Source organism: Oreochromis aureus, linkage group 9 (assembly GCF_013358895.1).
Source record: "Oreochromis aureus strain Israel breed Guangdong linkage group 9, ZZ_aureus, whole genome shotgun sequence".
NCBI classification, from domain to species: Eukaryota; Metazoa; Chordata; class Actinopteri; order Cichliformes; family Cichlidae; genus Oreochromis; species Oreochromis aureus.
This window is the reverse complement of record NC_052950.1, coordinates 40628642-40649749: the sequence shown is the minus strand read 5'-3', so window position 1 is coordinate 40649749 and position 21108 is coordinate 40628642. Positions and strand designations below refer to the sequence as shown.

Genomic DNA, 21108 nt, shown 5'->3' with positions numbered 1-21108 from the left:
ATGATTAGTGCCTCTGTGCTGTCTTTCAGTCCAGCTTTGCCCAGCCACTGGTAGGATTTCTGGATATCAGCCACCTCCTATCTGCCGGTGGTACATACCGTGCAGGGGCCTGTCCTTCCATGATGGTTCCTCGCCTTCCTCCTCTTTCTTGGGTTTCTGCTGCCTGAGGTATTCACTGAGCACGCTGTCAGTTGGGGCCATCTTCGTGATGTATTCGTGGATGTTTCTTGTCTCATCCTGGACTGTGGTGCTGACACTCACCAGTCCCCGGCCCCTTCCTTCCGCTTAGCATACAGCCTCAGGGTGCTGGACTTGGGGTGAAACCCTCCATGCATGGTAAGGAGCTTTCTTGTCTTTATGTCAGTGGCTTCTATCTCCTCCTTTGGCCAGCCTATTACCCCAGCAGGGTACCTGATCACGGGCAGGGCGTGGGTGTTGATGGCCCGGATCTTGTTCTTACCGTTCAGCTGACTCCTCAGGACTTGCCTGACCCTCTGCAGGTACTTGGTGGTTGCAGCTTTCCTAGCGCCTCTTCATGGTTCCCATTCGCTTGCGGGATCCCCAGGTACTTGTAACTGTCCTCTATGTCTACAATGTTGCCTTCTGGTAGTTCAATCCCCTCAGTTCTGACTACCTTCCCTCTTTTGTTACCATCCGACTACACTTCTCCAGTCCGAACGACATTCCAATGTCATTGCTGTATAGCCTGGTAGTGTGTATCAGTGAATCGATGTCTCGTTCACTCTTGGCATACAACTTGATGTCATCCATGTACAGGAGGTGGCTGACAACCGCTCCGTTTCGTAGTCGGTATCCGTAGCCAGTCTTGTTAATGATCTCACTGAGGGGTTCAGGCCTATGCAGAACAGCAGTGGGGACAGAGCATCTCCTTGGTAGATCCCGCACTTGATGGTGACTTGTGCTATGGGCTTGGGTTGGCCTCTAGTGTTGTACGCCACATCCCCATTGAGTTCCTGATGAAGGCTCTTAGGGTCCTGTTGATCTTGTACAATTCTAGGCATTCCAGTATCCAGCTGTGGGGCATTGAGTCATAGGCCTTCTTGTAATCAATCCAGGCAGTGCACAGGTTGGTCAGTCTGGTCTTGCAGTCTCGGCTGACCGTTCTGTCTACCAGTAGCTGGTGTTTTGCGCCTCTGGTATTCTTGCCAATCCCTTTCTGTGCCCGCTCATGTATTGACCCATGTGCCTGTTCATCTTAGCCGATATGATGCCTGACAGGAGCTTCCATGTAGTACTGAGGCAGGTTATTGGTCGGTAGTTGGATGGGACCGGTCCCTTCTTGGGGTCCTTGGGGATCAGGACCGTCCGACCTTCGGTTAGCCATTCCGGTGTCTCTCGTTAACTAGCAGCTGGTTCATTTGTGCTGCCAGGCGCTCGTGGAGTGCAGTCAGCTTCTTCAGCCAGTAGGCGTGAACCATGTCGGGCCCTGGTGCTGTCCAACTCTTCATACTGGAGACCCTTTCTTGGATATCTGCCACTGTGATGGTTACTGGACCCTGTTCAGGGAGGTCGCTATGGTCTGCCCTCAGATCCACTAGCCACTGAGCATTGCCGTTATGGGTTGCGTCCTTCTCCCATATGCTCTTCCAGTATTGCTCCGTCTCCAGCCTCTATTGGTGGTGCTGTTCTCTTATTGTTCCCTTGCCACTGAGAGTACACCTTTGCTGGTTCTGTGAAGAACCAGCAAAGGTGCCTTCTCTGGTTCTGTGAAGAACCAGCAAAGGTGCCTTCTCTCAAGCGGGTGGCCAAGGCTGTGAGTCTTTGCTTGGCAGTTTCCAAGGCCTCAGGTATGGACAGCTTGCTGTATTTCTTATGCACCTTCTTTGTCGCACCTTTCTGCAACTCCGTTAGTTGGCTAACCTCCCTCCGTGCTACCCTCTATCTTGCCCTCTAGCCTCCTTCTCCATGGAGGGTATTGCCCCTTGTGGCTGTTCAACTTGTAGCCAAGCATCTCACTGATCACTGTGTCGGTAATCGTGGTTGTAGGTATCATCCGTAGTGCTGCGTTAACATCATCTAGCAGACCTTCTGAGGGTACTTCACGTAATCTTGGTTGATCCAGGTTTCAAGCTTGGCCATGATCCTATGCTTCAGGTCAGTTCCTCTGGCACTCAACGATCCTTCTCTTATCGCACTTGGGGCTATGTACCCAATCTCGGGTGGGGTGATGATATCTCCCCTGACCTGGCGCCCTGACTCCTCCTTGCCGTAGCATTTATGTTGTACCTCGTCAATCTCTAGCTGTGATAGCAGTCCCTTCTTTCGAATGTTGGAACACTGAGCTACTAGTTGTTTCGCCGTCATTGTGGATGTTGGGTATCGAAGAATCCATAGGTCCCTCATCCTATTCATGTAACCCCTTCCGCCAGGGTTACTTGCGTAGTAGCATTCCAACAACGCCCTGTTTTCGTCTCTTGCCGGGCGACGTCCGAGCCGGCATGCCTTCATATTTATCTGTCTCGCTCATGTCTGCGGTAGGCTCGCTTAGCATAGGGGGTCTAGCCTTAGGACCCTTACTGGATACAGACGCCCCAGGCAGGAATCGAACTTGCGATCTTCTGCTCCAAAGGCGTGTAGTTTAACCACTACGCTATCCAGCTAAAATATATATATATATATATATGAATGATGGAGTGTTATGTAAAACTACACACAAAAAACCCCCACAATGTCAATAAATGTCACAGTACAAAAAGCCGGGGTGTGACGAGGGGTGCAGGACCACCACCTGTCTTTATTTGCTCTGCCCTTTTCTTGGTTGCTGTTATAAACAAACAAACAGATTATTTCAGGGTCTCTTTTCAAGAGACTAAAAGCAATATAAGTGATAAATATTACCATTCTGTAGAATATTCTTATATTTCACTTTTACTTGTTCCCATGTTCTAGTGGGTCCTGTTGTGGCTCTAATGTGAAAGAGGATATAATGTAATATAATATAATAAATTACTTACGAGTTTAATTTGTCAGCAACTTTCTGCCAGCCCTCTCTCCTTGCTTTTGCAGCCTTTGCAGTGTTCCCTTGCGTTTTAATTAAACTCTGAAACTCCTGAAATCCCTCAATCAAGAGTTCTTGCTCTGCTGCCGAAAAATACTGAGCGCGCTCCTTCGACATCTTTGCCGACCAATCAAAGGGTTGCCGATCAATGTTTCTACTATCGATGCGTAGCCCCTTTTAAGCCACCCAGTGATCTCAGATTACTTCATCCAGCTATACTAATCGGCAACAACAGGTGTGTTCGGAGAACTGGATTAGCGAGCTCAAAGTTGGCGCGATGATTTGATCTTGGATGTGTCATTTGATCTTGGATGTAGTAAGCGAGGTACGAAGAACGGACCCCAGGTCCAAGTCTGTATGTGTTTAACAGGACTTTAGATTTGATCTCACATGCTGAACAGTACAAAACAGTAAATGAAGTGTGATGTATTCATTAGTGAAGATTTGGGGCACAGAGTGGAAAAAAGTGTGTCTGAGCATGCCCAGTGGTGCTTTCTATTTCTAAAGTAACAGTTACACATTAAAGCTATGACAGTTTAAACTGGAACCATGGAAACATGAAAGCATCCTGTTCCACAGCCTGATGAATGAATGTGATTGGTTGAACAGGTGTTCTTGGTGTGCGTTGTGCATGTCCAGACACTTGGCACATGAACACACGTACAGTCAGTCTGAGCTGCTGGAACTTTACAGCTGGGCTTCATTCAGCAGTATCGAACAGTGCTTTAAATTTACATGGATCCATTTGAAGGTTTTACAGCTGTAACTAGAGATGGACCGATCCGATATTACGTATCGGTATCGGTCCGATACTGACGTAAATTACTGGATCGGATATCGGCGAAAAATAAAAAATGTAATCCGATCCATTAAATATCAAAAAAGCACCTCACAAAACTTGCGACACGGCGTAACTCGGCTCATAACCGTAGCACGTCGGAGCAGTGTGCATCATGTGTTAGAGCGGCTGTGTGTATTTGTAGCCTGCTACCAAACCAGCATTTCATCTCCGAGGAAGTTATCACAGAGAGAAGTAAAGCAAGTGTGTAAGTTCATCTCTGAATGTTTGTAAAGCATTCCCACGTTAAGCTTAACAACCGATACATGGAGCGACTGCCTCTCTCTCGCTCCCTCACCTTCCTGCTGCTACTTCAATCGTGAAACTGATTAATGATCAGCTGATCGGCTTTTCTGTCACGAGTCCGTCTCTCTTCTTTGTTTTTGGCCCACTTTGCACCAGAAAGAGGAAACCAGCGGCTGAACAACAGCAGCACGTTTAAGCTTGATAAGCTGTTGTTAGAATTTATTTAATATTACTTTCTGCACCAGGATCCTTTTCTACGTAGCTGACGGCTGGTAACTGTGCAGGGGCGGATCTAGCAAAGTTTAGCCAGGGGGGCCGATAGGGCATGAACAGGGAAAAGGGGGTACAAAGACATACTTTTCTTTCTTATTCTCATTTAAAATGCGTAGCTTTTAATAAATAATTATCTGAATCTTACACCCAAAGTTTTAATCTGATGTAAAATGTATAGAAGTCCATTACTATATATAGTAACTCTTAAGTCTATATACCCTAGTAAGCTATAGTACTTTTCCTCTTCTGTTGAAGAAAGATGTTGAATCTATTTAATTATTCTTGAAAAATAATTTGTTTCTGGGCATTTTTTTTCACCCTGCATCAAATTAAAGTTGATTACATCGATTAAGCATCATGAGGTGGAGGGTGGGGGTGGTTCCTTTTTTTTTTTTTTTTTTTTTGGGAGTTTGCAACCCTATTAGTTAGGTTGCTTAATATTTCTGCTAAGTACTCTTTAAAATACCAGAATAGGGAGGATGGAGTAGGTTTAAGTTAGGTTTTAAGTTAGGTAAGGTTTATTAGATTGATCAGTGTTGCTGAACTATGAAATATTTTGGGTGCAGTGTAATTTTTTTTTTTTTTTTTTTTTTTTTAACACACAGGTATAACAGAATAGCTTTAGTGTTGTTGTTTATTTAAACTTGAGTATGAACTTATACAAAATGCAGCAAGATATTAAAAAAAAAACAGTTTTATTGATTAAAAAACACACTATATCGGATTCATATCGGTATCGGCAGATATCCAAATTTATGATATCGGTATCGGTATCGGACATAAAAAAGTGGTATCGTGCCATCTCTAGCTGTAACGTATAACCTTTGAAATATTCAGCAGTACTGAGCGCACTCTGACATGAAATCCATCACTGCATTTTACCACCCAATCACCAGATGAACCAATTTCTGTAACCCCAGAAGGTTGATTCTGTTCATCTGGACATTTTCAGTGGGACAAACATTTCATCATCATCAGGTGACTTCTTCAGTGTCAGCTGACTGCAGGTTCCCCCAACCTTAGACACAATCTGAAACTGAAACTAGCAGCGCTGCATGAACAATGGGCTGTGAGGTCAGTTTCTTCTTTTACCATCTTACAATGCTGTAATCACAGCCATTCCCCAACTCTCTGTGAATTGTACTCATGGTCACTGATCAATGGTTGTTGATCAATGGTCATGATAACTGCATATTAATGATCAAGAAACTCCCACAAAAACAACCCTGCTACATCCAGACAGAACCAGCCTTTTGGGATTTCCTTACCTGGATGATTGAGCATGCATCGAGACCTTTCTGCAACATTCTGCTCCTTTTTACAACACCGTTGCATTTTATTCATGTTATTTATAGATTTTTAATCACCAGTGGATAGAAATAACTTTCTGTGCAAGAAAATGAGCTCCAAGTCATACAAGCTGTTCCTTTCAGATTGATAAGATGCTGCCAACACCACCTTTAATGTCAGCACGCAGGGTGTGAACTCAGCGAGTTGATAACCAGCCTAACAGTTTATGGTGACTGCTGATGTCAGGGTAAGTGGATCCAGATAAAAAAAACCCTGTGTATGTTAAACTCACTTTGTAGAATAAGTCCCAGGTGAGATGTTTAGCATCTATTAGCATGGCGATTCAGCAGGTAAAACAATATTGACCTTATCGACACAGCTAGCTAACACATTGATGTGGTTCCACAGTTATAGCCCTCTGGGTAGAGAAATGTTCTTACCAGGAAGAAGTCAAAGAACTCCTCAGTGAGATTCAGCAGGGGGGTGGAGATTCTCTGGAAGTCAGAAGTCAGCCGTTCACAGACCGCTTCAAACCACATCAATGCCTAAAAGGCAAACAACAACATGTAGGTATTGTGACGCGTGACATATGACCCGATTTATTCTGACGAATTTAGACAGATTACTTTAGCAGTCAGTCCATGACCGATGAGGGTCTGCAGGTCTTCTTTGTTCTCTGCCAGAATCCCCAAAGACTTCAATACAAGCATAGTTCTGCTGAAACCAGAATCACGCAGCTCCTAACAAACAAGCAAGCAAACAAACAGGTGTGTGGTAAGACTCAGTCATGCTCACATCAGTCTGATGCTTTATTGATTCTGCAGTGGAAACGGACGTTACACAAGCAGCAGCATAAAGAACACAAATCTACCACAAACCAACTAAAAAGTACCACAGAGGCACACTGAGGCTTTTTAACGTCAGGTAGGCCAGACGTTTCATGTACAGAGTGTGACTCAAACACCTCCACATGAAATACTTTGTTTGACATGAAACTTTGATCATGAACATGTTATCCTCCAGAGGAACTCATGGGGTCTTTATGGCTGCTTTATGGCCATTTCATTTAGCACACAGACTGAAGAGCATACTCAGTCTGACCTTGTTCTGGCCAATGATTTTCAGCCAATCACAGAAAACATCCTGTGGTCATGCGACTTGTTAAATAACATAATTTACCTTTCTGTTCACCGTTTAAACATCTTCATCGTTTTTAATAAACTGTAACAGGAGGATAAGATGATGCCTGAACTCTACTAGCAGCTTCATGTTCACTTTGATCTAGCCTGTCACCAGGTGAGAGGCAGGTGCACCTGAACGGGCCAAGCTGACCACCACATTGCCAAACAGGAAGTTTAATCTTGTTGCACCTTCCTGACCTCAGGACAGGTACTGCATCAGGTGGTTTCTAATGGCACAGGTCAGCACACCAACACTGTGTGGGCAGACACCGTCCCCTGGTGGTGAAGGTTTTTGTTAAATGCATAAACTTTAGTGAACATTTGTGGTGAACATGGAGAACTCCTGTCTGATAGTCATGCATAGAAAACAAACAGCTGCCCCGTTACCTTGGTAACCAGCTGGTCCAGCCGGGTGAGGGTGCTGCTGCTCAGTCCTTCATAGTAGAGCAGAGAAGCCAGGTGGGACGTGTCTCCACGGAACATGCAGTCCTCCACCTGAACCTCGAACTGAGCGACAGGGAGACCCAGGTGTGTAAAACCATCAGACACAAAGTGTGCTCCCTACACCAGACTCCACTGACATTTACTCTGATTTAAAAATCAGGTGTTTGTTTGCTCCCAGTTTAAATGAAAAGGATCACTTCCGGTGACGGACAGCAGAGGGCAGTACAGGCAGGACTGTTTGGCACAGGGGTGGACAAAATAACAGAAACACCCGCACAAGCTGCCGTTAAACACGTTTTTAAAGTTAAAAACGATTTTGTATCGATATAGAAGCGTTATTGATTCCTAGTGTGTGTGGTGTCATCACCCTGATCTATGACGCACTGCAGTTTTCAGAGTTTCATACATCGAGCAGGGAAACAACAAACCAAAGTTTATAAATATACTTCCAATCGATCCGTGACTTATTGATCAGTGATCAAACTGTGAGTTTACCATGGCGTCTCCTCTTCCTCCCTCAGCTTCCGAAGTGTCGGCAGCGCGCACAGCTGGAGGTCATTAACTCATCACAGAGAAAGTAGTTCCGACACGCGGAGGAATATCAGCTGTTTTTTCCTGAACTTTGATATTCTCACCCAAAAAAATGTAAATAAAATTCAGAAAAATCTTAAAAATCAACTTTAATAAAAAAAAAACTGTGTCTTAAAGAGAAACACCAAAAGTCTCTCTTTCTCTCTCTCTCACACACACACACACGCGCGCGCGCGGAGGCGGACGCACAGGTGAGCAGGTCGCCAGGTGTGTCCTCTAATAGATGACTAATGAATTTGTTTGTTTTGGGAGAAACACTGACGTGTTTACACAACACACACACACGAACAGATTTTTCAAAATCAGCGTATTTATTTAAAAGAAAAAGAATTAATGAGAATAAGAAACAGCTGTTGTTATTATTGTGGCTGTTGTTCAGAGCATTGATTGATTATCGGTGATCGTCACGAGGCTGCAAACTCGTTTTTGTCTCGCTTGTATTTTTAGTTTTTCTTCCTCTCTCTCACCTGTATACAAACCCTCCCTCCCCTTCCCCCCTCCCTCCTCCCTCCGCCCTCCGCAGGCTCGTGACTGTCTCACCTGTCCTCTCACTTTTACCTGAGTCCTCTGCAGAGCTGCACGCGCTGTCCGGAGTCGCGCGGATCATTTTGAATGTTTTATTTCACCTGCGGACTTCCGGGTTGAAAAGAGGTTTGAAAGCTTTTAATTTGGCTCAGATTCTAATTCTTTGATTTCGAAAGAACCGCTGGAGAGCCGAAGAGGACAGGGTCAGGCCCGCCAGCGGCAGGAGGATGTCCCGTGCCGAGGAGCGCGAGGAGGCGGACTGCGTGTGTTCCGTCGGGATGAAGTTAACGTGGGACATCAATGACCCCAAGCTGCCCCAGGTACCACGTGATCCCAGTCATCCTTTATTGATTTTAAATGTAATCGATAAAAAAAGATTGAGAGGAAATAAGAAGGAAACTTTAATTAGACAGAAAATGAACGGAGTCTGGAGGAGCAGGGAGTCAGGGCCGGAGACGTTTGTACATCAGTGATCACAGTTTGATCTGTCTGCTCCGAGCACAAATGAGACAAGAAGAAACAAACTGAAAAAAAAAACACGAAAATCAAAAGTTAGAAGTCAATCAACAGTCAGATTTTTTAATTTGCATAGAAATGATCAGAGTTTGTTTTAGAATTACAGGCCACATCTGGAGAATTATCGGCCAGATCTGGAGCTCAAATTAAATGAAAAAAAGTGTTTGAATTTAGTTTGATTTTTTTCTTTCGAGAAAATAAAACGGAAAAAAAGAAATAAAATAAAAATGTGAAAGAACAGCAGGTCTGAGAGTGTGAGCGAGCACAAAGTGACAAACCCAAATATCCACGTTTAAAAACAAGCTTTTAAAAACTATACAAATACCTGAAAAACAACTTGTTCGTGCAGAATATTTACACACACATATATGTGTCACAATAAAAAGGAATTCGTTCATTATTAAGAGCGTACACACTGTTTATTATATTATAACATTAATTGAATTTATAAGCCTACAGAAATCAAAGTGAGCAACTAAACAAATGTTTCTTATTTTATTCATTATGATTTTGTGAGATGGTCTAAAGAAAACGGTCCAGTGTGTGATTTACATGGATGGAAGCTTCGACACATCCCAGCGCGAAATCACGTTCATTCCTGATGCACTTAATTATCAATAATTAACTAATAATCTGTAATGAATATAAAATGCAGTAACTGACATTACAAACACTCAGTCATGTATGAGGACTTAGAGGAGGGCAGAGGTCGAAGTTTAAAAGGTTACAAAATAAAAACATAATATTGAAATCAGCTGTTCTGCATTGACAAAATGTTTGTTTGTAGTTTCTGGATTTTTCTCCCTTGTATGGAACATATGAACATGTTTGATCAATAACCAAACCATCGCTTTGTTTTTATTTACATTCACAGGTCGAGTCTTTGAAAGTTTGATTGGATTATTGATCAGTTATCGATAATCGGTCACTTTCACATCATTAAACACGTTCTCCAGTATCTTATATCTTATTCAATAAAACTTTATTTAAACAAACTGTTCAGAGGATTTAATAAAAATAAACACATTTGTAGTGTGTGTGTGTGTGTGTGTGTGTGTGAGCGGACTGAAAAACCCCACATTTAAGAACAAGCAGAACAGATTATATTTCAGTTTATTTTAATGTAATGAATGTGAAAATTTTCCGTTGAATAAAATCAGTTTTTCTCCCGCAGGTGATTTTATAGACACGTTTTTATTTTTATTTTTTTCATGATATGCGCAGATCCACACAGACGAGCCTTCACAAACACATTTTCATTCATTTTGTAATAATCATCAATAGTTATTATTAATAATAAATAATATTTGTATTATTACTTCAGTTCAGTGGTTTGAATGAGGAGAATGTGTCACGCGTGACAGTTTCCCACATTCCTACAGACTGGTGCATAGTCAGAGGTTTTGTGGAGGTTATTTGAAGGTTACGTGAAGCCGCCGTGTGACCCGCGCTGACTCGGCTCTCCGCTCTTTGACTCTCTGTTTTTCTGGTTTTCTGGAGGTTGTTTGAAGGTTACGTGAAGGTTCGTGTGACCCGTGCTGACTCGGCTCTCCGCTCTGTTGTTGCTCAAACAGAAAAAACTGGTTTGTATATTTTTGTTTCCAGCGAAACCAAAACATAGCACACAGCTCCCACACTGATCGATATCTGTGATCGATCCGGGACCCTGCTCTGTCATTACACAGCTTTTACATTCAGAGCTGATTTTTCAGACTAAATTTAAATGATGGAGCTGATGCAGGATAAAAAAGTGTGGTTCAGGGCCCCGGCCTGGACTAGACTTTGTCTGGCTTCATAGTCTGACTCCCAGCCGGCTGTCCACGCTCCATCTCATGATCCTGGACTGGCTCCTGAATGGTTTCGGGTCACGCGGAAACGGGGTTTGGTTGTTTGTTAATTTGCTGCCTGACCAGAAATTCAAAACTTGCTCCAGAAATATTTACGCCCAAATAATTATAAGTAATAAGATTACATTTCACGAATCGGGTCAAATGAAATGTTTTTGTTTGTACGAATCAGAATCTAGAAGGGTTTATTGCCAAACGTTGGGCAGATTTGCAACATTAGGAAATTGCTGCGGTGCTTTGTGTGAGACATAAATAGACATAAATAATCGTTAATTATTTCAATAAATAAACCGTTGATTTTACACTCATCATCTGCATTTAACTCAAAGTGATTAAAAGAATAGCTTTTTGGAGAGCTGTGTGAAAATCAGCCGTTTTTAATCTGGGCTCCTCCGCTTAAAGCGCCGTGGGCTGGTTCATGTACCGGGCTCTCGTCTCTGGTCTCCTGGGTTTGGTATAATCCTCTCATGTCTCTGACTGGACGTCCTAAGACTGGACTCTGGAGATATAAACCGGCCGCTGTTTCAAACTAAACACTAGTGCAGCTCCGTTGAACGGGTCGTGGTGTGAAATCGCTGCTCCCTGAAGCCGAGGGAAAACTTTGTTGAAGAAACCCTCCCAGTGAGGACAATAATAAGCAGCAGGTTTGTGCTGGTCAGACTGGAGCTGGCTTCTGTCCCGTGATGTGAGGTCTCCTCTGTAAGCCGCGTGTTTCAGCATCGAGGGCACGTGTTCCCACCACGGCGACGAGCCGAGACGTGTCTCCAGTGTAACGTGGAAATAAAACTACTTTAAAATGTGCGGTTCCTTCTTTGACTGAGTGAAATGATGTAACTGAATGTTTTTATGCATTTAAGGTCGTTTTCAGTGTTTTTGCGTTTCCTGACTGTCGACACAAAGTGACTCTGAATGATTGAGTATGGCGTTTTTCTTTTTTAAAGATAAACTTTTCATGCTTTACTGATAACGCTCACATATCTATTTATATTTGTCGGAATCAGACAAAGATTTACCAACAACAGTAAGCACGTATGTTTTCTCAGGGCCACCGTACATTTCACACAACTTCCAGGTCTGTTTCAGTGTGAGGGCGTCGATCTCTGCGTCACACCGTCATTAGCTGATCGATCGGTGTAGTAATCTATTCCTATGTAACGGCGACCTTTGACTCATTATTTCATCTTTATTTTCATTATTATATCGATATAGTCAGCAGCAATAAATACATAACGCGCATTGAATCAGAGCTTCAAACTCTTACCCGTGTGTGTGTGTGTGTGTGTGTGTGTGTGTGTTTGTCTGTCTGCAGGACACGAAGCAGTTTGACCCGTTCCAGGAGTGGACAGACGGTTACGTTCGGTACATTTATAGCGGTGAGAAACTTTTTCGAGTTGCTCAGGTTTTTTAAAATTTATTTTTATAATTCTGTCCAAACATAAAAGACGTGATGTGAAGATTTATGAGCCTATAGGTTGATTCCCACTCAGCTTTAATGATTTTTAAACTTTATTTGATCTTTTCAGTCATTTGCTTTTAGAGAGCATGATTACATATCAAAATATGTATGTTCGTATGTGTTATTAATTTGAATTTTTTTTTAAATGTCATAAACATAAAAAAAACATAAAAAGACGATGGTAAAGCGCCAGATGCTGCAGTGTTTGGGTAATTACTCAAAACATAATAATAGGAGTTTGTTCAGTCAGCTGAGTTAAGTGCATGTGTGACCAGTGAAAGAAAGCCACGACTCACCGTGGCAATGAGTAAATAAAAAGCATTTAAGTTCAGTTTAGTTAATTTTTATTAATATAGTGCAAAATCCATGAGTTTTATGTTGTAGAGCAGAGACTCTACATCAGGAGTGTTCAACTCCAGGCCTCGAGGGCAGGTATCCTGCAGGTTTTAGATGTGCCCTTGATCCAACACAGCTGATTTAAATGGTTAAATGACCTCCTCCACATGTCTTGAAGTTCTCCAGAGGCCTGGTAATGAACTAATAATTTGATTCAGGTGTGTTGGCCCAGGGTGAGCTCTAAAACCTGCAGGACACCGGCCCCTGAGGCCTGGAGTTGGACACCCCTGCCCTACAGTAATACAGAGAAAACCCCAAAATTCAGATGACCGTCAGTGAGCATGCACTTTGGCGACAGCGGGAAGGAAAAACTCCCTTTTAACAGCATGTTAAAAATATGAGGATTTAACAGGGAGCCAATGAAGGCTCTCTCTCATTCGAGTCCCTGTCAGGACTCTTGCTGCAGCATTTTGGATTAACTGAAGGCTTTTCAGGGAGTTTTTAGGACTTCCTGATAATAAAGAATTACAGTAGTCCAGCCTGGAAGTAATACATGCAGTAACTAGTTTTTCAGCATCACTCTGTGACAGGATATTTCTAATTTTAGAGATGCTGCACAAATGGAAGAAAGTAGTCCTACATATTTGTTTAATATGTGCGTTGAAGGACATGTCCTGGTCAAAAATGACTCCAAGGTTCCTCACAGTGTTACTGGAGGCCAAGGTAATGCCATCCAGAGTAAGAATCTGCTTAGATACCATATTTCTAAGATTTTCAGGGCCGAGTACAATAACCTCAGTTTTATCCGAATTAAGAAGCAGAAAGTTAGCGGCCATCCAGGTCTTTATGTCTTTAAGACATTCCTGCAGTTTAACTAATTGGTGTGTGTTACCTGGCTTCATGGATAGATAGTTTGGTGTCATCTGCATTGCAGTGAAAATGAATACAATGGTTGTATCCAAATTCATGGGCTGCATCTTCCTGAGGACCCATTTGTAGGCCGATTACGTCACAGCGACACGACGAAGGCTGTCCCAATTCGTAGACTCCTCCAAATGCAGCCGACAAATGCGTCCTCCTTTTCCCTGAATTTGAAGGATTGGTCGGGTGTATCCTTCGTGGCCCACCATATCCCAGAATTCATAACGCAGCCCAGCCAATTCCAGTTTTCAACAATGGCGGCCGCTACTTAGTTTTAATATTACTCTTATTACTCTTCTGGGTCACAAAATAAACTTTTAACATATTTTCAGGCGAGGATGTAGCTGTGTAAACTTCAAATATCTGCTCGGTTTATCAAGACATCACATATTTGCAAAAGTGCTCCGACGTTTTCGGAGACGTAAATGGTAAATGACCTGTATTTACATAGCGTTTTTCTAGTCCCTAAGGACCCCAAAGCGCTTTACATATCCAGTCATTCACACACTGGTGATGGCAAGCTACGTTGTAGCCACAGCCACCCAGATCTCTGCAGCTCGTCCAGAGTCACTATGGGCCTCTTGGCTGCATTTCTGATCAGCGCTCTCCTTGTTCGGCCTGTGAGTTTAGGGGGACGGCCTTTTCTTGGTAGGTTTACAGTTGTGCCATACTCCTTCCATTTCTGAATGATGGCTTGAACAGTGCTCCATGGGATGTTCAAGGCTTGGGAAATCTTTTTGTAGCCTAAGCCTGCTTTAAATTTCTCAATAACTTTATCCCTGACCTGTCTGGTGTGTTCTTTGGACTTCATGGTGTTGTTGCTCCCAATATTCTCTTAGACAACCTCTGAGGCCGTCACAGAGCAGCTGTATTTGTACTGACATTAGATTACACACATGTGCACTCTATTTAGTCATTAGCACTCACCAGGCAATGTCTATGTGCAACTGACTGCACTCAGACCAAAGGGGGCTGAATAATTACGCACACCCCACTTTGCAGTTATTTATTTGTAAAAAATGTTTGGAATCATGTTTGATTTTCATTCCATTTCTCAAGTGTACACCACTTTGTATTGGTCTTTCACGTGGAATTCCAAAATTGATTCATGTTTGTGGCTGTAATGTGACAAAATGTGGAAAAGTTCAAGGGGGCCGAATTTTTTTGCAAGCCACTGTACATTTTAAAATATAAACCATAAGAACCATGAAATGATTAAATAGTGAAATATAATTGCTCAGTGGTCTAAAAGTCACTGTTTGGTGGATTTTGTTTTGCAGCTGAAGATAAGAATGCTCAGAGACATCTGTCTGGCTGGGCAATGAGAAACACCAACAACCACAACTGTCAGATCTTGAAGAAATCGTGTTTAGGTGTGGTGGTTTGTTCTCGAGGCTGCACGCTGCCTGACGGATCCAGACTTCAGCTTCGACCTGCCATCTGTGATAAAGCCCGGCAGAAACAGCAGAGTAAGAAGAACCTGGACCAAAGCCTTCTCAGGACTTCCTCACCTGTGTTCACATTCACCTGACCAGTTTATTTTTCTTGTGTGTTTCAGAGAAGCTTTGTCCGAACTGTAATGCTGCTCTGGAGCTGCTCCCATGCCGTGGTCACAGTGGTTACCCTGTCACCAACTTCTGGAGAGTCGATGGAAAGGCTATCTTCTTCCAGGTTGATTATCAGCACAACTGGTTTTCTAGCTGTGACAATGTGTCAGTGAAAAAAATTAGTATTTAAAATATTTAAACATAAATAAATATTTTAATGATACCTAATAAGAAATATTTGCTCATTTTGTGTTTGGTTTAAAAGTAACTGCAACATATTTGAATAAAGCAGTTATCAAAGGGCTTCATTGGCTCTTCTTCAACCCTCTGAACACCGCAGCCTTTTCGTGTCTACAAGTAAATGGTAAATGGTAAATGGCCTGTATTTGTATAGCGCTTTTACTAGCCCCGCCTAAGGACCCCAAAGCACTTTACATACCCAGTCATCCACCCATTCACACACACATTCACACACTGGTGGAGGCAAGCTACAGTTGTAGCCACAGCTGCCCTGGGGTAGCCACAGCTGCCCCAGGGCAGATTCTCTTTCCAGATTCTTTTTCCAGATTCTTTTTCCAGATTCTCCAAAATCTTTTCTCAAATGATGAAACACTGATGATAGAATCACAACGTTGATTGTGTTTATCTGCATTTTGCATTTTCAGTGAGAGAAATGTTTAATGTTTTCTCGGATTTCCTTACCTGGATGACTGAGAATGATAAAAAACAATCTTTGGATTAGGGCTAGGACCACGCTAACGCTAACAATGTTCTGTTTAAACTGTTGAATTATCTATAGTTGCTGGTCCATCAGGTGTTTATTGCGCAACTTTTGTTTTCTTTTGTTGCAACTTTATTGAAATGTATTGCTGCATCTTTAAAAAAAGATTTAATTTTTGATGTGTTGTTTTTGTTCTGTTTATGATGAAACAATGATTTTCATCACATTTCATTCAGTACAGTTTTAAACAGGTTTAAACCACAGCTGTCAAAATTAGGGTAAAAATCAAATTCCGTGTTTTTATTTATGTATCTATTTATTTAAATGACATTTTTGTGAATTTGTTGTTACTGTTATTGTCCGCCAGGCAAAAGGCGTTCATGATCATCCCAGACCAGAGTCCAAATCAGAGACTGAAGCCAGAAGGAGTTCAGTAAAGAGACGAGTCAACTCACCTCCATTCACACCAAAGAGACGACTCATTGAAACACAGGTTGCTACCAATAAACCACAAACAATAACAGCTGTTTGTTCACATCTCTGCCGTTTACTTATGGTTTCCCTGTAATTTTCCCTTTAGGCTCTTGGCCCTGCGCTCCTCTCCTGCGTTGAACCAACGGATAGGATTTCCTTCATTGAACCGAACTTCCCTCAGCACTACCCAGCATTTCAAAGCCCAGAACCCTACTACAACCCCCACAATGCACTGGGAGAGAGCGCACCAACACTTCAGAAACCAGCCAATCCCAGGCTTTATATGAGCAGGCCCGGATATGACTTCCAAGGATACCTGACCTCACCTTCATATCCTGTGACCTCTGACCTTTGCGACCCTAGGTTAGCCTCAGATATTCCTCAAAACAGTTTCCGGTAGTGTAAAAATAATAAAATGCACCATAAATGACATGTAAAGTTTCACAGGTTTAAACCAGATTCTGGTTTCTGTGCAGAGTGGCCCCGGTCCTGGGTTCCTCATCCTCCTCGTCTTCATCGTCAGCTCCTCTCTCCTCATCCTCCACCTCCTTTGACCCCCAGACAAAGACCTCTTCTGGATGGAAAGAACTGCTGAAGAACTCTGCCCCCTACAGTGACAACCACCATTACTACAGCACCGAGTACCCTTGCCGTTATGCCAGCAACACCCCAGGTTCGCCAGCAGCACTGCAGACCATCATTACAACGACAACCAAGGTGAGTAGCCCTCTAAACCTGAGGTTTGTCTCAACTTGTAGAACCTGCAGGAGACATGCGTGAGAGTCAGGTATGAGATAGGTGTTTTGTAGTTGGACCGGCACATGGTTGACCTTGTGTATTTCACTGTAAACTGAAAACAATTGGCTGACATAGAAGACTGAATGTCTGTTTCACCTGTAAATAATGTGGTTGTCACATTGTCACCTCCTGTGCTCCTCCTCAGGTCTCCTATCAACCATGTCCGAAGCCTCCTGCTGCTCTCCCTCCTTACCAGTCATGTCCCAAACCCTCTGTCGGCCTGCCCTCTTACCAGGCCTGCGCTCCCTCCAAACCTGCTGGCCTTCCTGGCTGCTCCTCCTTACTAGACGATCCCTCCTCATCCTCGTACTCCACCGAGGTGAAGGTGACAGAGGAGTCTGGCGGAGTCATCAAGTCTCTATCCTTCCAGCCTGAGCCTCTGCAGACCAAAACCGAACGGGCTGACGGCTACGACTACCGCTACTCGTACCCCAATACGTACCGCTACGATGACTACTGAGGGAGGAATACATCCATCACTGTTACCACTGCCGCTACTACTGCAAGTACTGCTTCTGCCAACAGAGATGGCAACAACCCACTGACTAGGGGCAAACTTCCCATGGCTGCTAGTATCACTGGACTATTCAGGTGCCAAGAGGATCAGTCTGAATCCAGGTTTTGGTCCCTGAGAGACTTTCTGGAAAAATTCACTTATCAAACGAAGATCTTTTTCACGTCAGACGTCAGAGAATCACCTCTGGAGACGTTCAGGGGAAGGACTCTGAATACAGCACTCAGACAAATGGGAATATTTGCAACCAGCATGCTGTTACTGGGCTGGTGTTCCTGGAGCTCACCCTCTAGGTGCTTCTCACAAAAGAAAAACAACATAAATCATTAAAATACTGTGTATATTATTTATTACCTTTAACTTTCTGATATTTCCTGAAACAGGCTGACATGTTGATTACTTGGTAATCTCCAGAATCTAGTCAAGGCAAAACAAACTGTACAGCATATTTAAGCAGAACGTTTTATGTTTTCACCACAAAACACACATTTGTATTTCGATGGATAGTCTTCATATCAACTTTGGCCAAATTTTCTAATAACAGAGTGCGAGTCCAAAGCTCACTCCGTTTATTGCTGATTTTTTACACTCTATATCTTTAATTATATATCATTAAATATCATATGACATCATATTGATGTCACAGAGATAGTCATAGATTGTATAACCTATGTAGATCCCATCCCATCTATGTAAGATATAAAGTCACAGAATTAAACTGAGGAGTTGGCAGTGAGCACAGGAAGTCATCATCACGTCAGAATGAGAACATTTGGCTCCATCAGCAGACTGAGATTCATTACTGAATAATCACCTCACACGTCGCGCTGTTTATTGGACTGGATTTCCTTTATTTCAAAGCTCATTTAATCATGTTTTATATTTTTAAGGACATTGTATTTGTTTCACTGGAACAAATTTCTGTGAGCATCTGAAAACAGAGGGCTGCATCAAAGGGGCAACGTCAGAGATCAAAACGGAACTATAAGTGTCTCTGTGTGCCGAGGAAGACCGTGAGATGTGGCTGAAAGCAGAGCTGGATCCAAATATATATAAATAAAGTAGAACTAAAAAGTCTGAAAAGACTTTCATTTGAAGTTTTCCACGTGAGAGACTTTTAAACACTCTGCAATCAGAAATCATAATGACCTGGATGCCTCTGGAGTATTTATTCAATCTGTTAAAGCCACTGCCTTTTCCTGAACCTGGAAGAACAAACAACATTTGACTGAGGAGATCTGAACCTGTTGAAGTGACACATTAAAGCAGCTGATCTTCACACTCTGTTGTTTCTTGATTCATTCTGAAGTCAAATCCACACTCGTGTCTTTAACAGTATGAAACAAACTAGCGGAATGGCCCTTTAAAATGTGACAGGGGATAAATGAGCAGGCTCTCAATCAGCAACACACAATATCGACTATAAGTACACATCATCAGACCCTTTAATAGATTTCCCTTGTGAATCAATAAAGTATCTATCGATATAAAAAAATAGATCATATTTCTCATCACAGTGTCAACATTTGATGTATTCATTGCTGGTTCTTTGATGGTGTGGCTGCAGCTCAGGTGGTAGAGCGGGTCCATCACTGTGTGTGATGTTAGACGCACCAGTCCCTCATTTCACTTTATCTGAAGACAGTTGTTCATGATTTCTGTTCACTCGTGTCCAAGGTTTGCCACTCACACAGTGACTGTAGTTTGAGTCCTACGGGGAAATGATGCTGCTTTGTTTTTTACCCTTTCTAAAGTCCTAGTTAGGTTTGGACAAACGTGGTTTAGTTTAAAATATGACCTCAAAAACAGATAAAAATGGTTCCTATGGCTTTAGTGTGAGACTGTGCTAACTGTAAAATAAAACATTGTGAATTTAAAAAAGCAATGAGCTGATTCAGAGCAGAGTGAATCAGCTGTGGTGTTGCAGGGACTTTACCTGGCAGTAGAAACCTTCAGAGGGACTGTTGTGCTGAATTAAAACTGTATAAATAAAACTGTGTTTTCAAATGGATGCTGAGAAAGTGTAAAGTAGTGATTTGACAGCAGACCAAATGTGAGTAACCTTCATGAACAACAGACAAAATAACCCTGGACAACCAGTAGGCGAGAAAGTGAAGCCATTGGCATCGGGAGCGAAGGATACTGTTGACTGACTGTCAGTGTTGGGAAGGTTACTTTTAAAATGTATTCCATTACAGAATACTGAATACATGCCCCAAAATGTATTCTGTAACGTATTCCGTTACGTCACTCAATGAGAGTAACGTATTCTGAATACTTTGGATTACTTAATATATTATCATGCTGTTTACAACTACGTGAATGTACTATTGCTGTGATTAATTATTACTGTTACTGAAGGTCCGCGGCTCCGAACCGTTGTAAAGGGACCTCGGGCTAATACAGTGGGTTCCGTGTCGGGCTGATAGCCGAAAAATAGCTTTACTTTGTTGTCTGGGTCAACTTTGCTTGCCAGAGACAGAGAGAGGCGTTGAAAGGCTGCTGCAACGGAACTTATTTTTTCCGGAGGAAAACACGAACACAGTGTACAGTTGAGTCTTAATAGCTTACTTACAAATGGGCTCGTCAGGCACTCTTCTTGGCTGCAGTGGTTATTATTATATTTACATGCTTCCAGCTCCCGTTTTTGCTCCGTGACAGCTCGGACTTTTCCTTTCTCTCCCTTCCTCGCTCACAGACACATAACGTGTATGGTAGTCCATTCTCGCTGCAGCACGGACTACACTGCCCATGAGGCTACATGCTTTAGAGCTATGCCTGTAGCATTCTGCCTTTTAGCTTAGCACAACAACAACAACAACAAAGCGCTCTCTCACCCAGGAAACACGCAGAGAGAGAGCGCGTCACCCTGTAACCATGGCAACCGTAATGCTGCCGCCTGGAACAACAGAACATAGCTGTCAAACAAACCCAAATAATCCTGACCCGTGACAATATGAAACAGGAAAGTACCGCCGTGTAATCCATTTATTTCAACAAAGTAACTGTATTCTGAATACCACCTTTTTAAACGGTAACTGTAACGGAATACAGTTACTCATATTTTGTATTCTAAATACGTAACGGCGGTACATGTATTCCGTTACTCCCCAACACTGCTGACTGTGTGGCTAATACATTGAAGGGTTACCTAGGCAACCAGGGGTCTACCTGTACCAGAGTCTGTAGGTTCAAGGTTACACAGTTTTGTCAGTTTTGGTGTTGTCTTTCCAATGACCTTGGAAAGGAGACAACACCATGAAGTTATCAGCGTCTGTCACACGGCGACTCACACCTCACACCTGCCTGCTGGCTCGTCCTCAGTACAGTTCATGCTAATTTAGGTATGCAGATGTTTTCAGGAATATCAATATTGAATGTTAGCGGGACTTTCTTTCTCTGAGTTTGCTGGTCTCAGAGCTTATTTAGAGAAAAGTTTAACAGGATGACAAATTAACATCTAAAACTGCCACAGACGTTTCCGAGTCACAGGTAAGCCTGGTGCACAGGTGAAGGCGGCCTTTAGTGAGTCCAGCTTCATTCAGCAACATGGATATGAAGTCATCACAAG

The 21108-nt window shown here is 42.8% G+C and overlaps 2 protein-coding genes across 5 annotated transcripts in view; one reads left to right on the top strand and one right to left on the bottom strand.

Annotated features, from left to right (window-relative positions):
- sycp2l (synaptonemal complex protein 2-like) overlaps window positions 1–7932 on the bottom strand; it is a 32832-nt gene extending 24900 nt beyond the window's left edge. For 2 of the 3 annotated variants that reach the window (XM_031752975.2, XM_039617589.1), the window contains exons 1-4: window positions 7787–7931; window positions 7235–7354; window positions 6293–6406; window positions 6107–6211 (exon numbers count right to left, since the gene is read on the bottom strand). In XM_031752975.2, the coding sequence (XP_031608835.1) occupies window positions 6107–6211; window positions 6293–6406; window positions 7235–7354; window positions 7787–7789 (342 nt within the window). In that variant the 5' untranslated portion in view covers window positions 7790–7931. Of the gene's footprint in view, window positions 1–6106; window positions 6212–6292; window positions 6407–7234; window positions 7355–7786 lie in introns of all 3 variants that reach the window. The other variant, XM_039617590.1, reaches the window with a different exon arrangement.
- Window positions 7300–18818, top strand: gcm2 (glial cells missing transcription factor 2). 2 transcript variants are annotated; one of them, XM_031752984.2, is made up of 9 exons: window positions 7300–7375; window positions 8584–8727; window positions 12080–12143; window positions 14764–14952; window positions 15042–15154; window positions 16119–16244; window positions 16332–16588; window positions 16702–16942; window positions 17169–18818. In XM_031752984.2, exons 2-9 carry the CDS (start codon window positions 8635–8637, stop codon window positions 17481–17483), a joined length of 1398 nt encoding a protein of 465 aa, XP_031608844.1. In that variant the 5' UTR covers window positions 7300–7375; window positions 8584–8634; the 3' UTR covers window positions 17484–18818. The 2 variants fall into 2 exon arrangements, with proteins under 2 accessions (XP_031608844.1, XP_031608845.1); XM_031752985.2 differs by lacking the exons at window positions 7300–7375; window positions 12080–12143 and having other exon boundaries at window positions 8701–8727.
- The last annotated feature ends 2290 nt before the right edge of the window (window positions 18819–21108 follow it).

Coding starts and splice junctions, on each gene's coding strand:
- gcm2 (XM_031752984.2), top strand. CDS start 8,635: ATGTCCCGTGCCGAGGAGCGCGAGGAGGCGGACTGCGTGTGTTCCGTC. Junction 14,953..15,041: donor AGCCCGGCAGAAACAGCAGA/GTAAGAAGAACC, acceptor TGTGTGTTTCAG/AGAAGCTTTGTCCGAACTGT. Junction 16,943..17,168: donor TCATTACAACGACAACCAAG/GTGAGTAGCCCT, acceptor GCTCCTCCTCAG/GTCTCCTATCAACCATGTCC.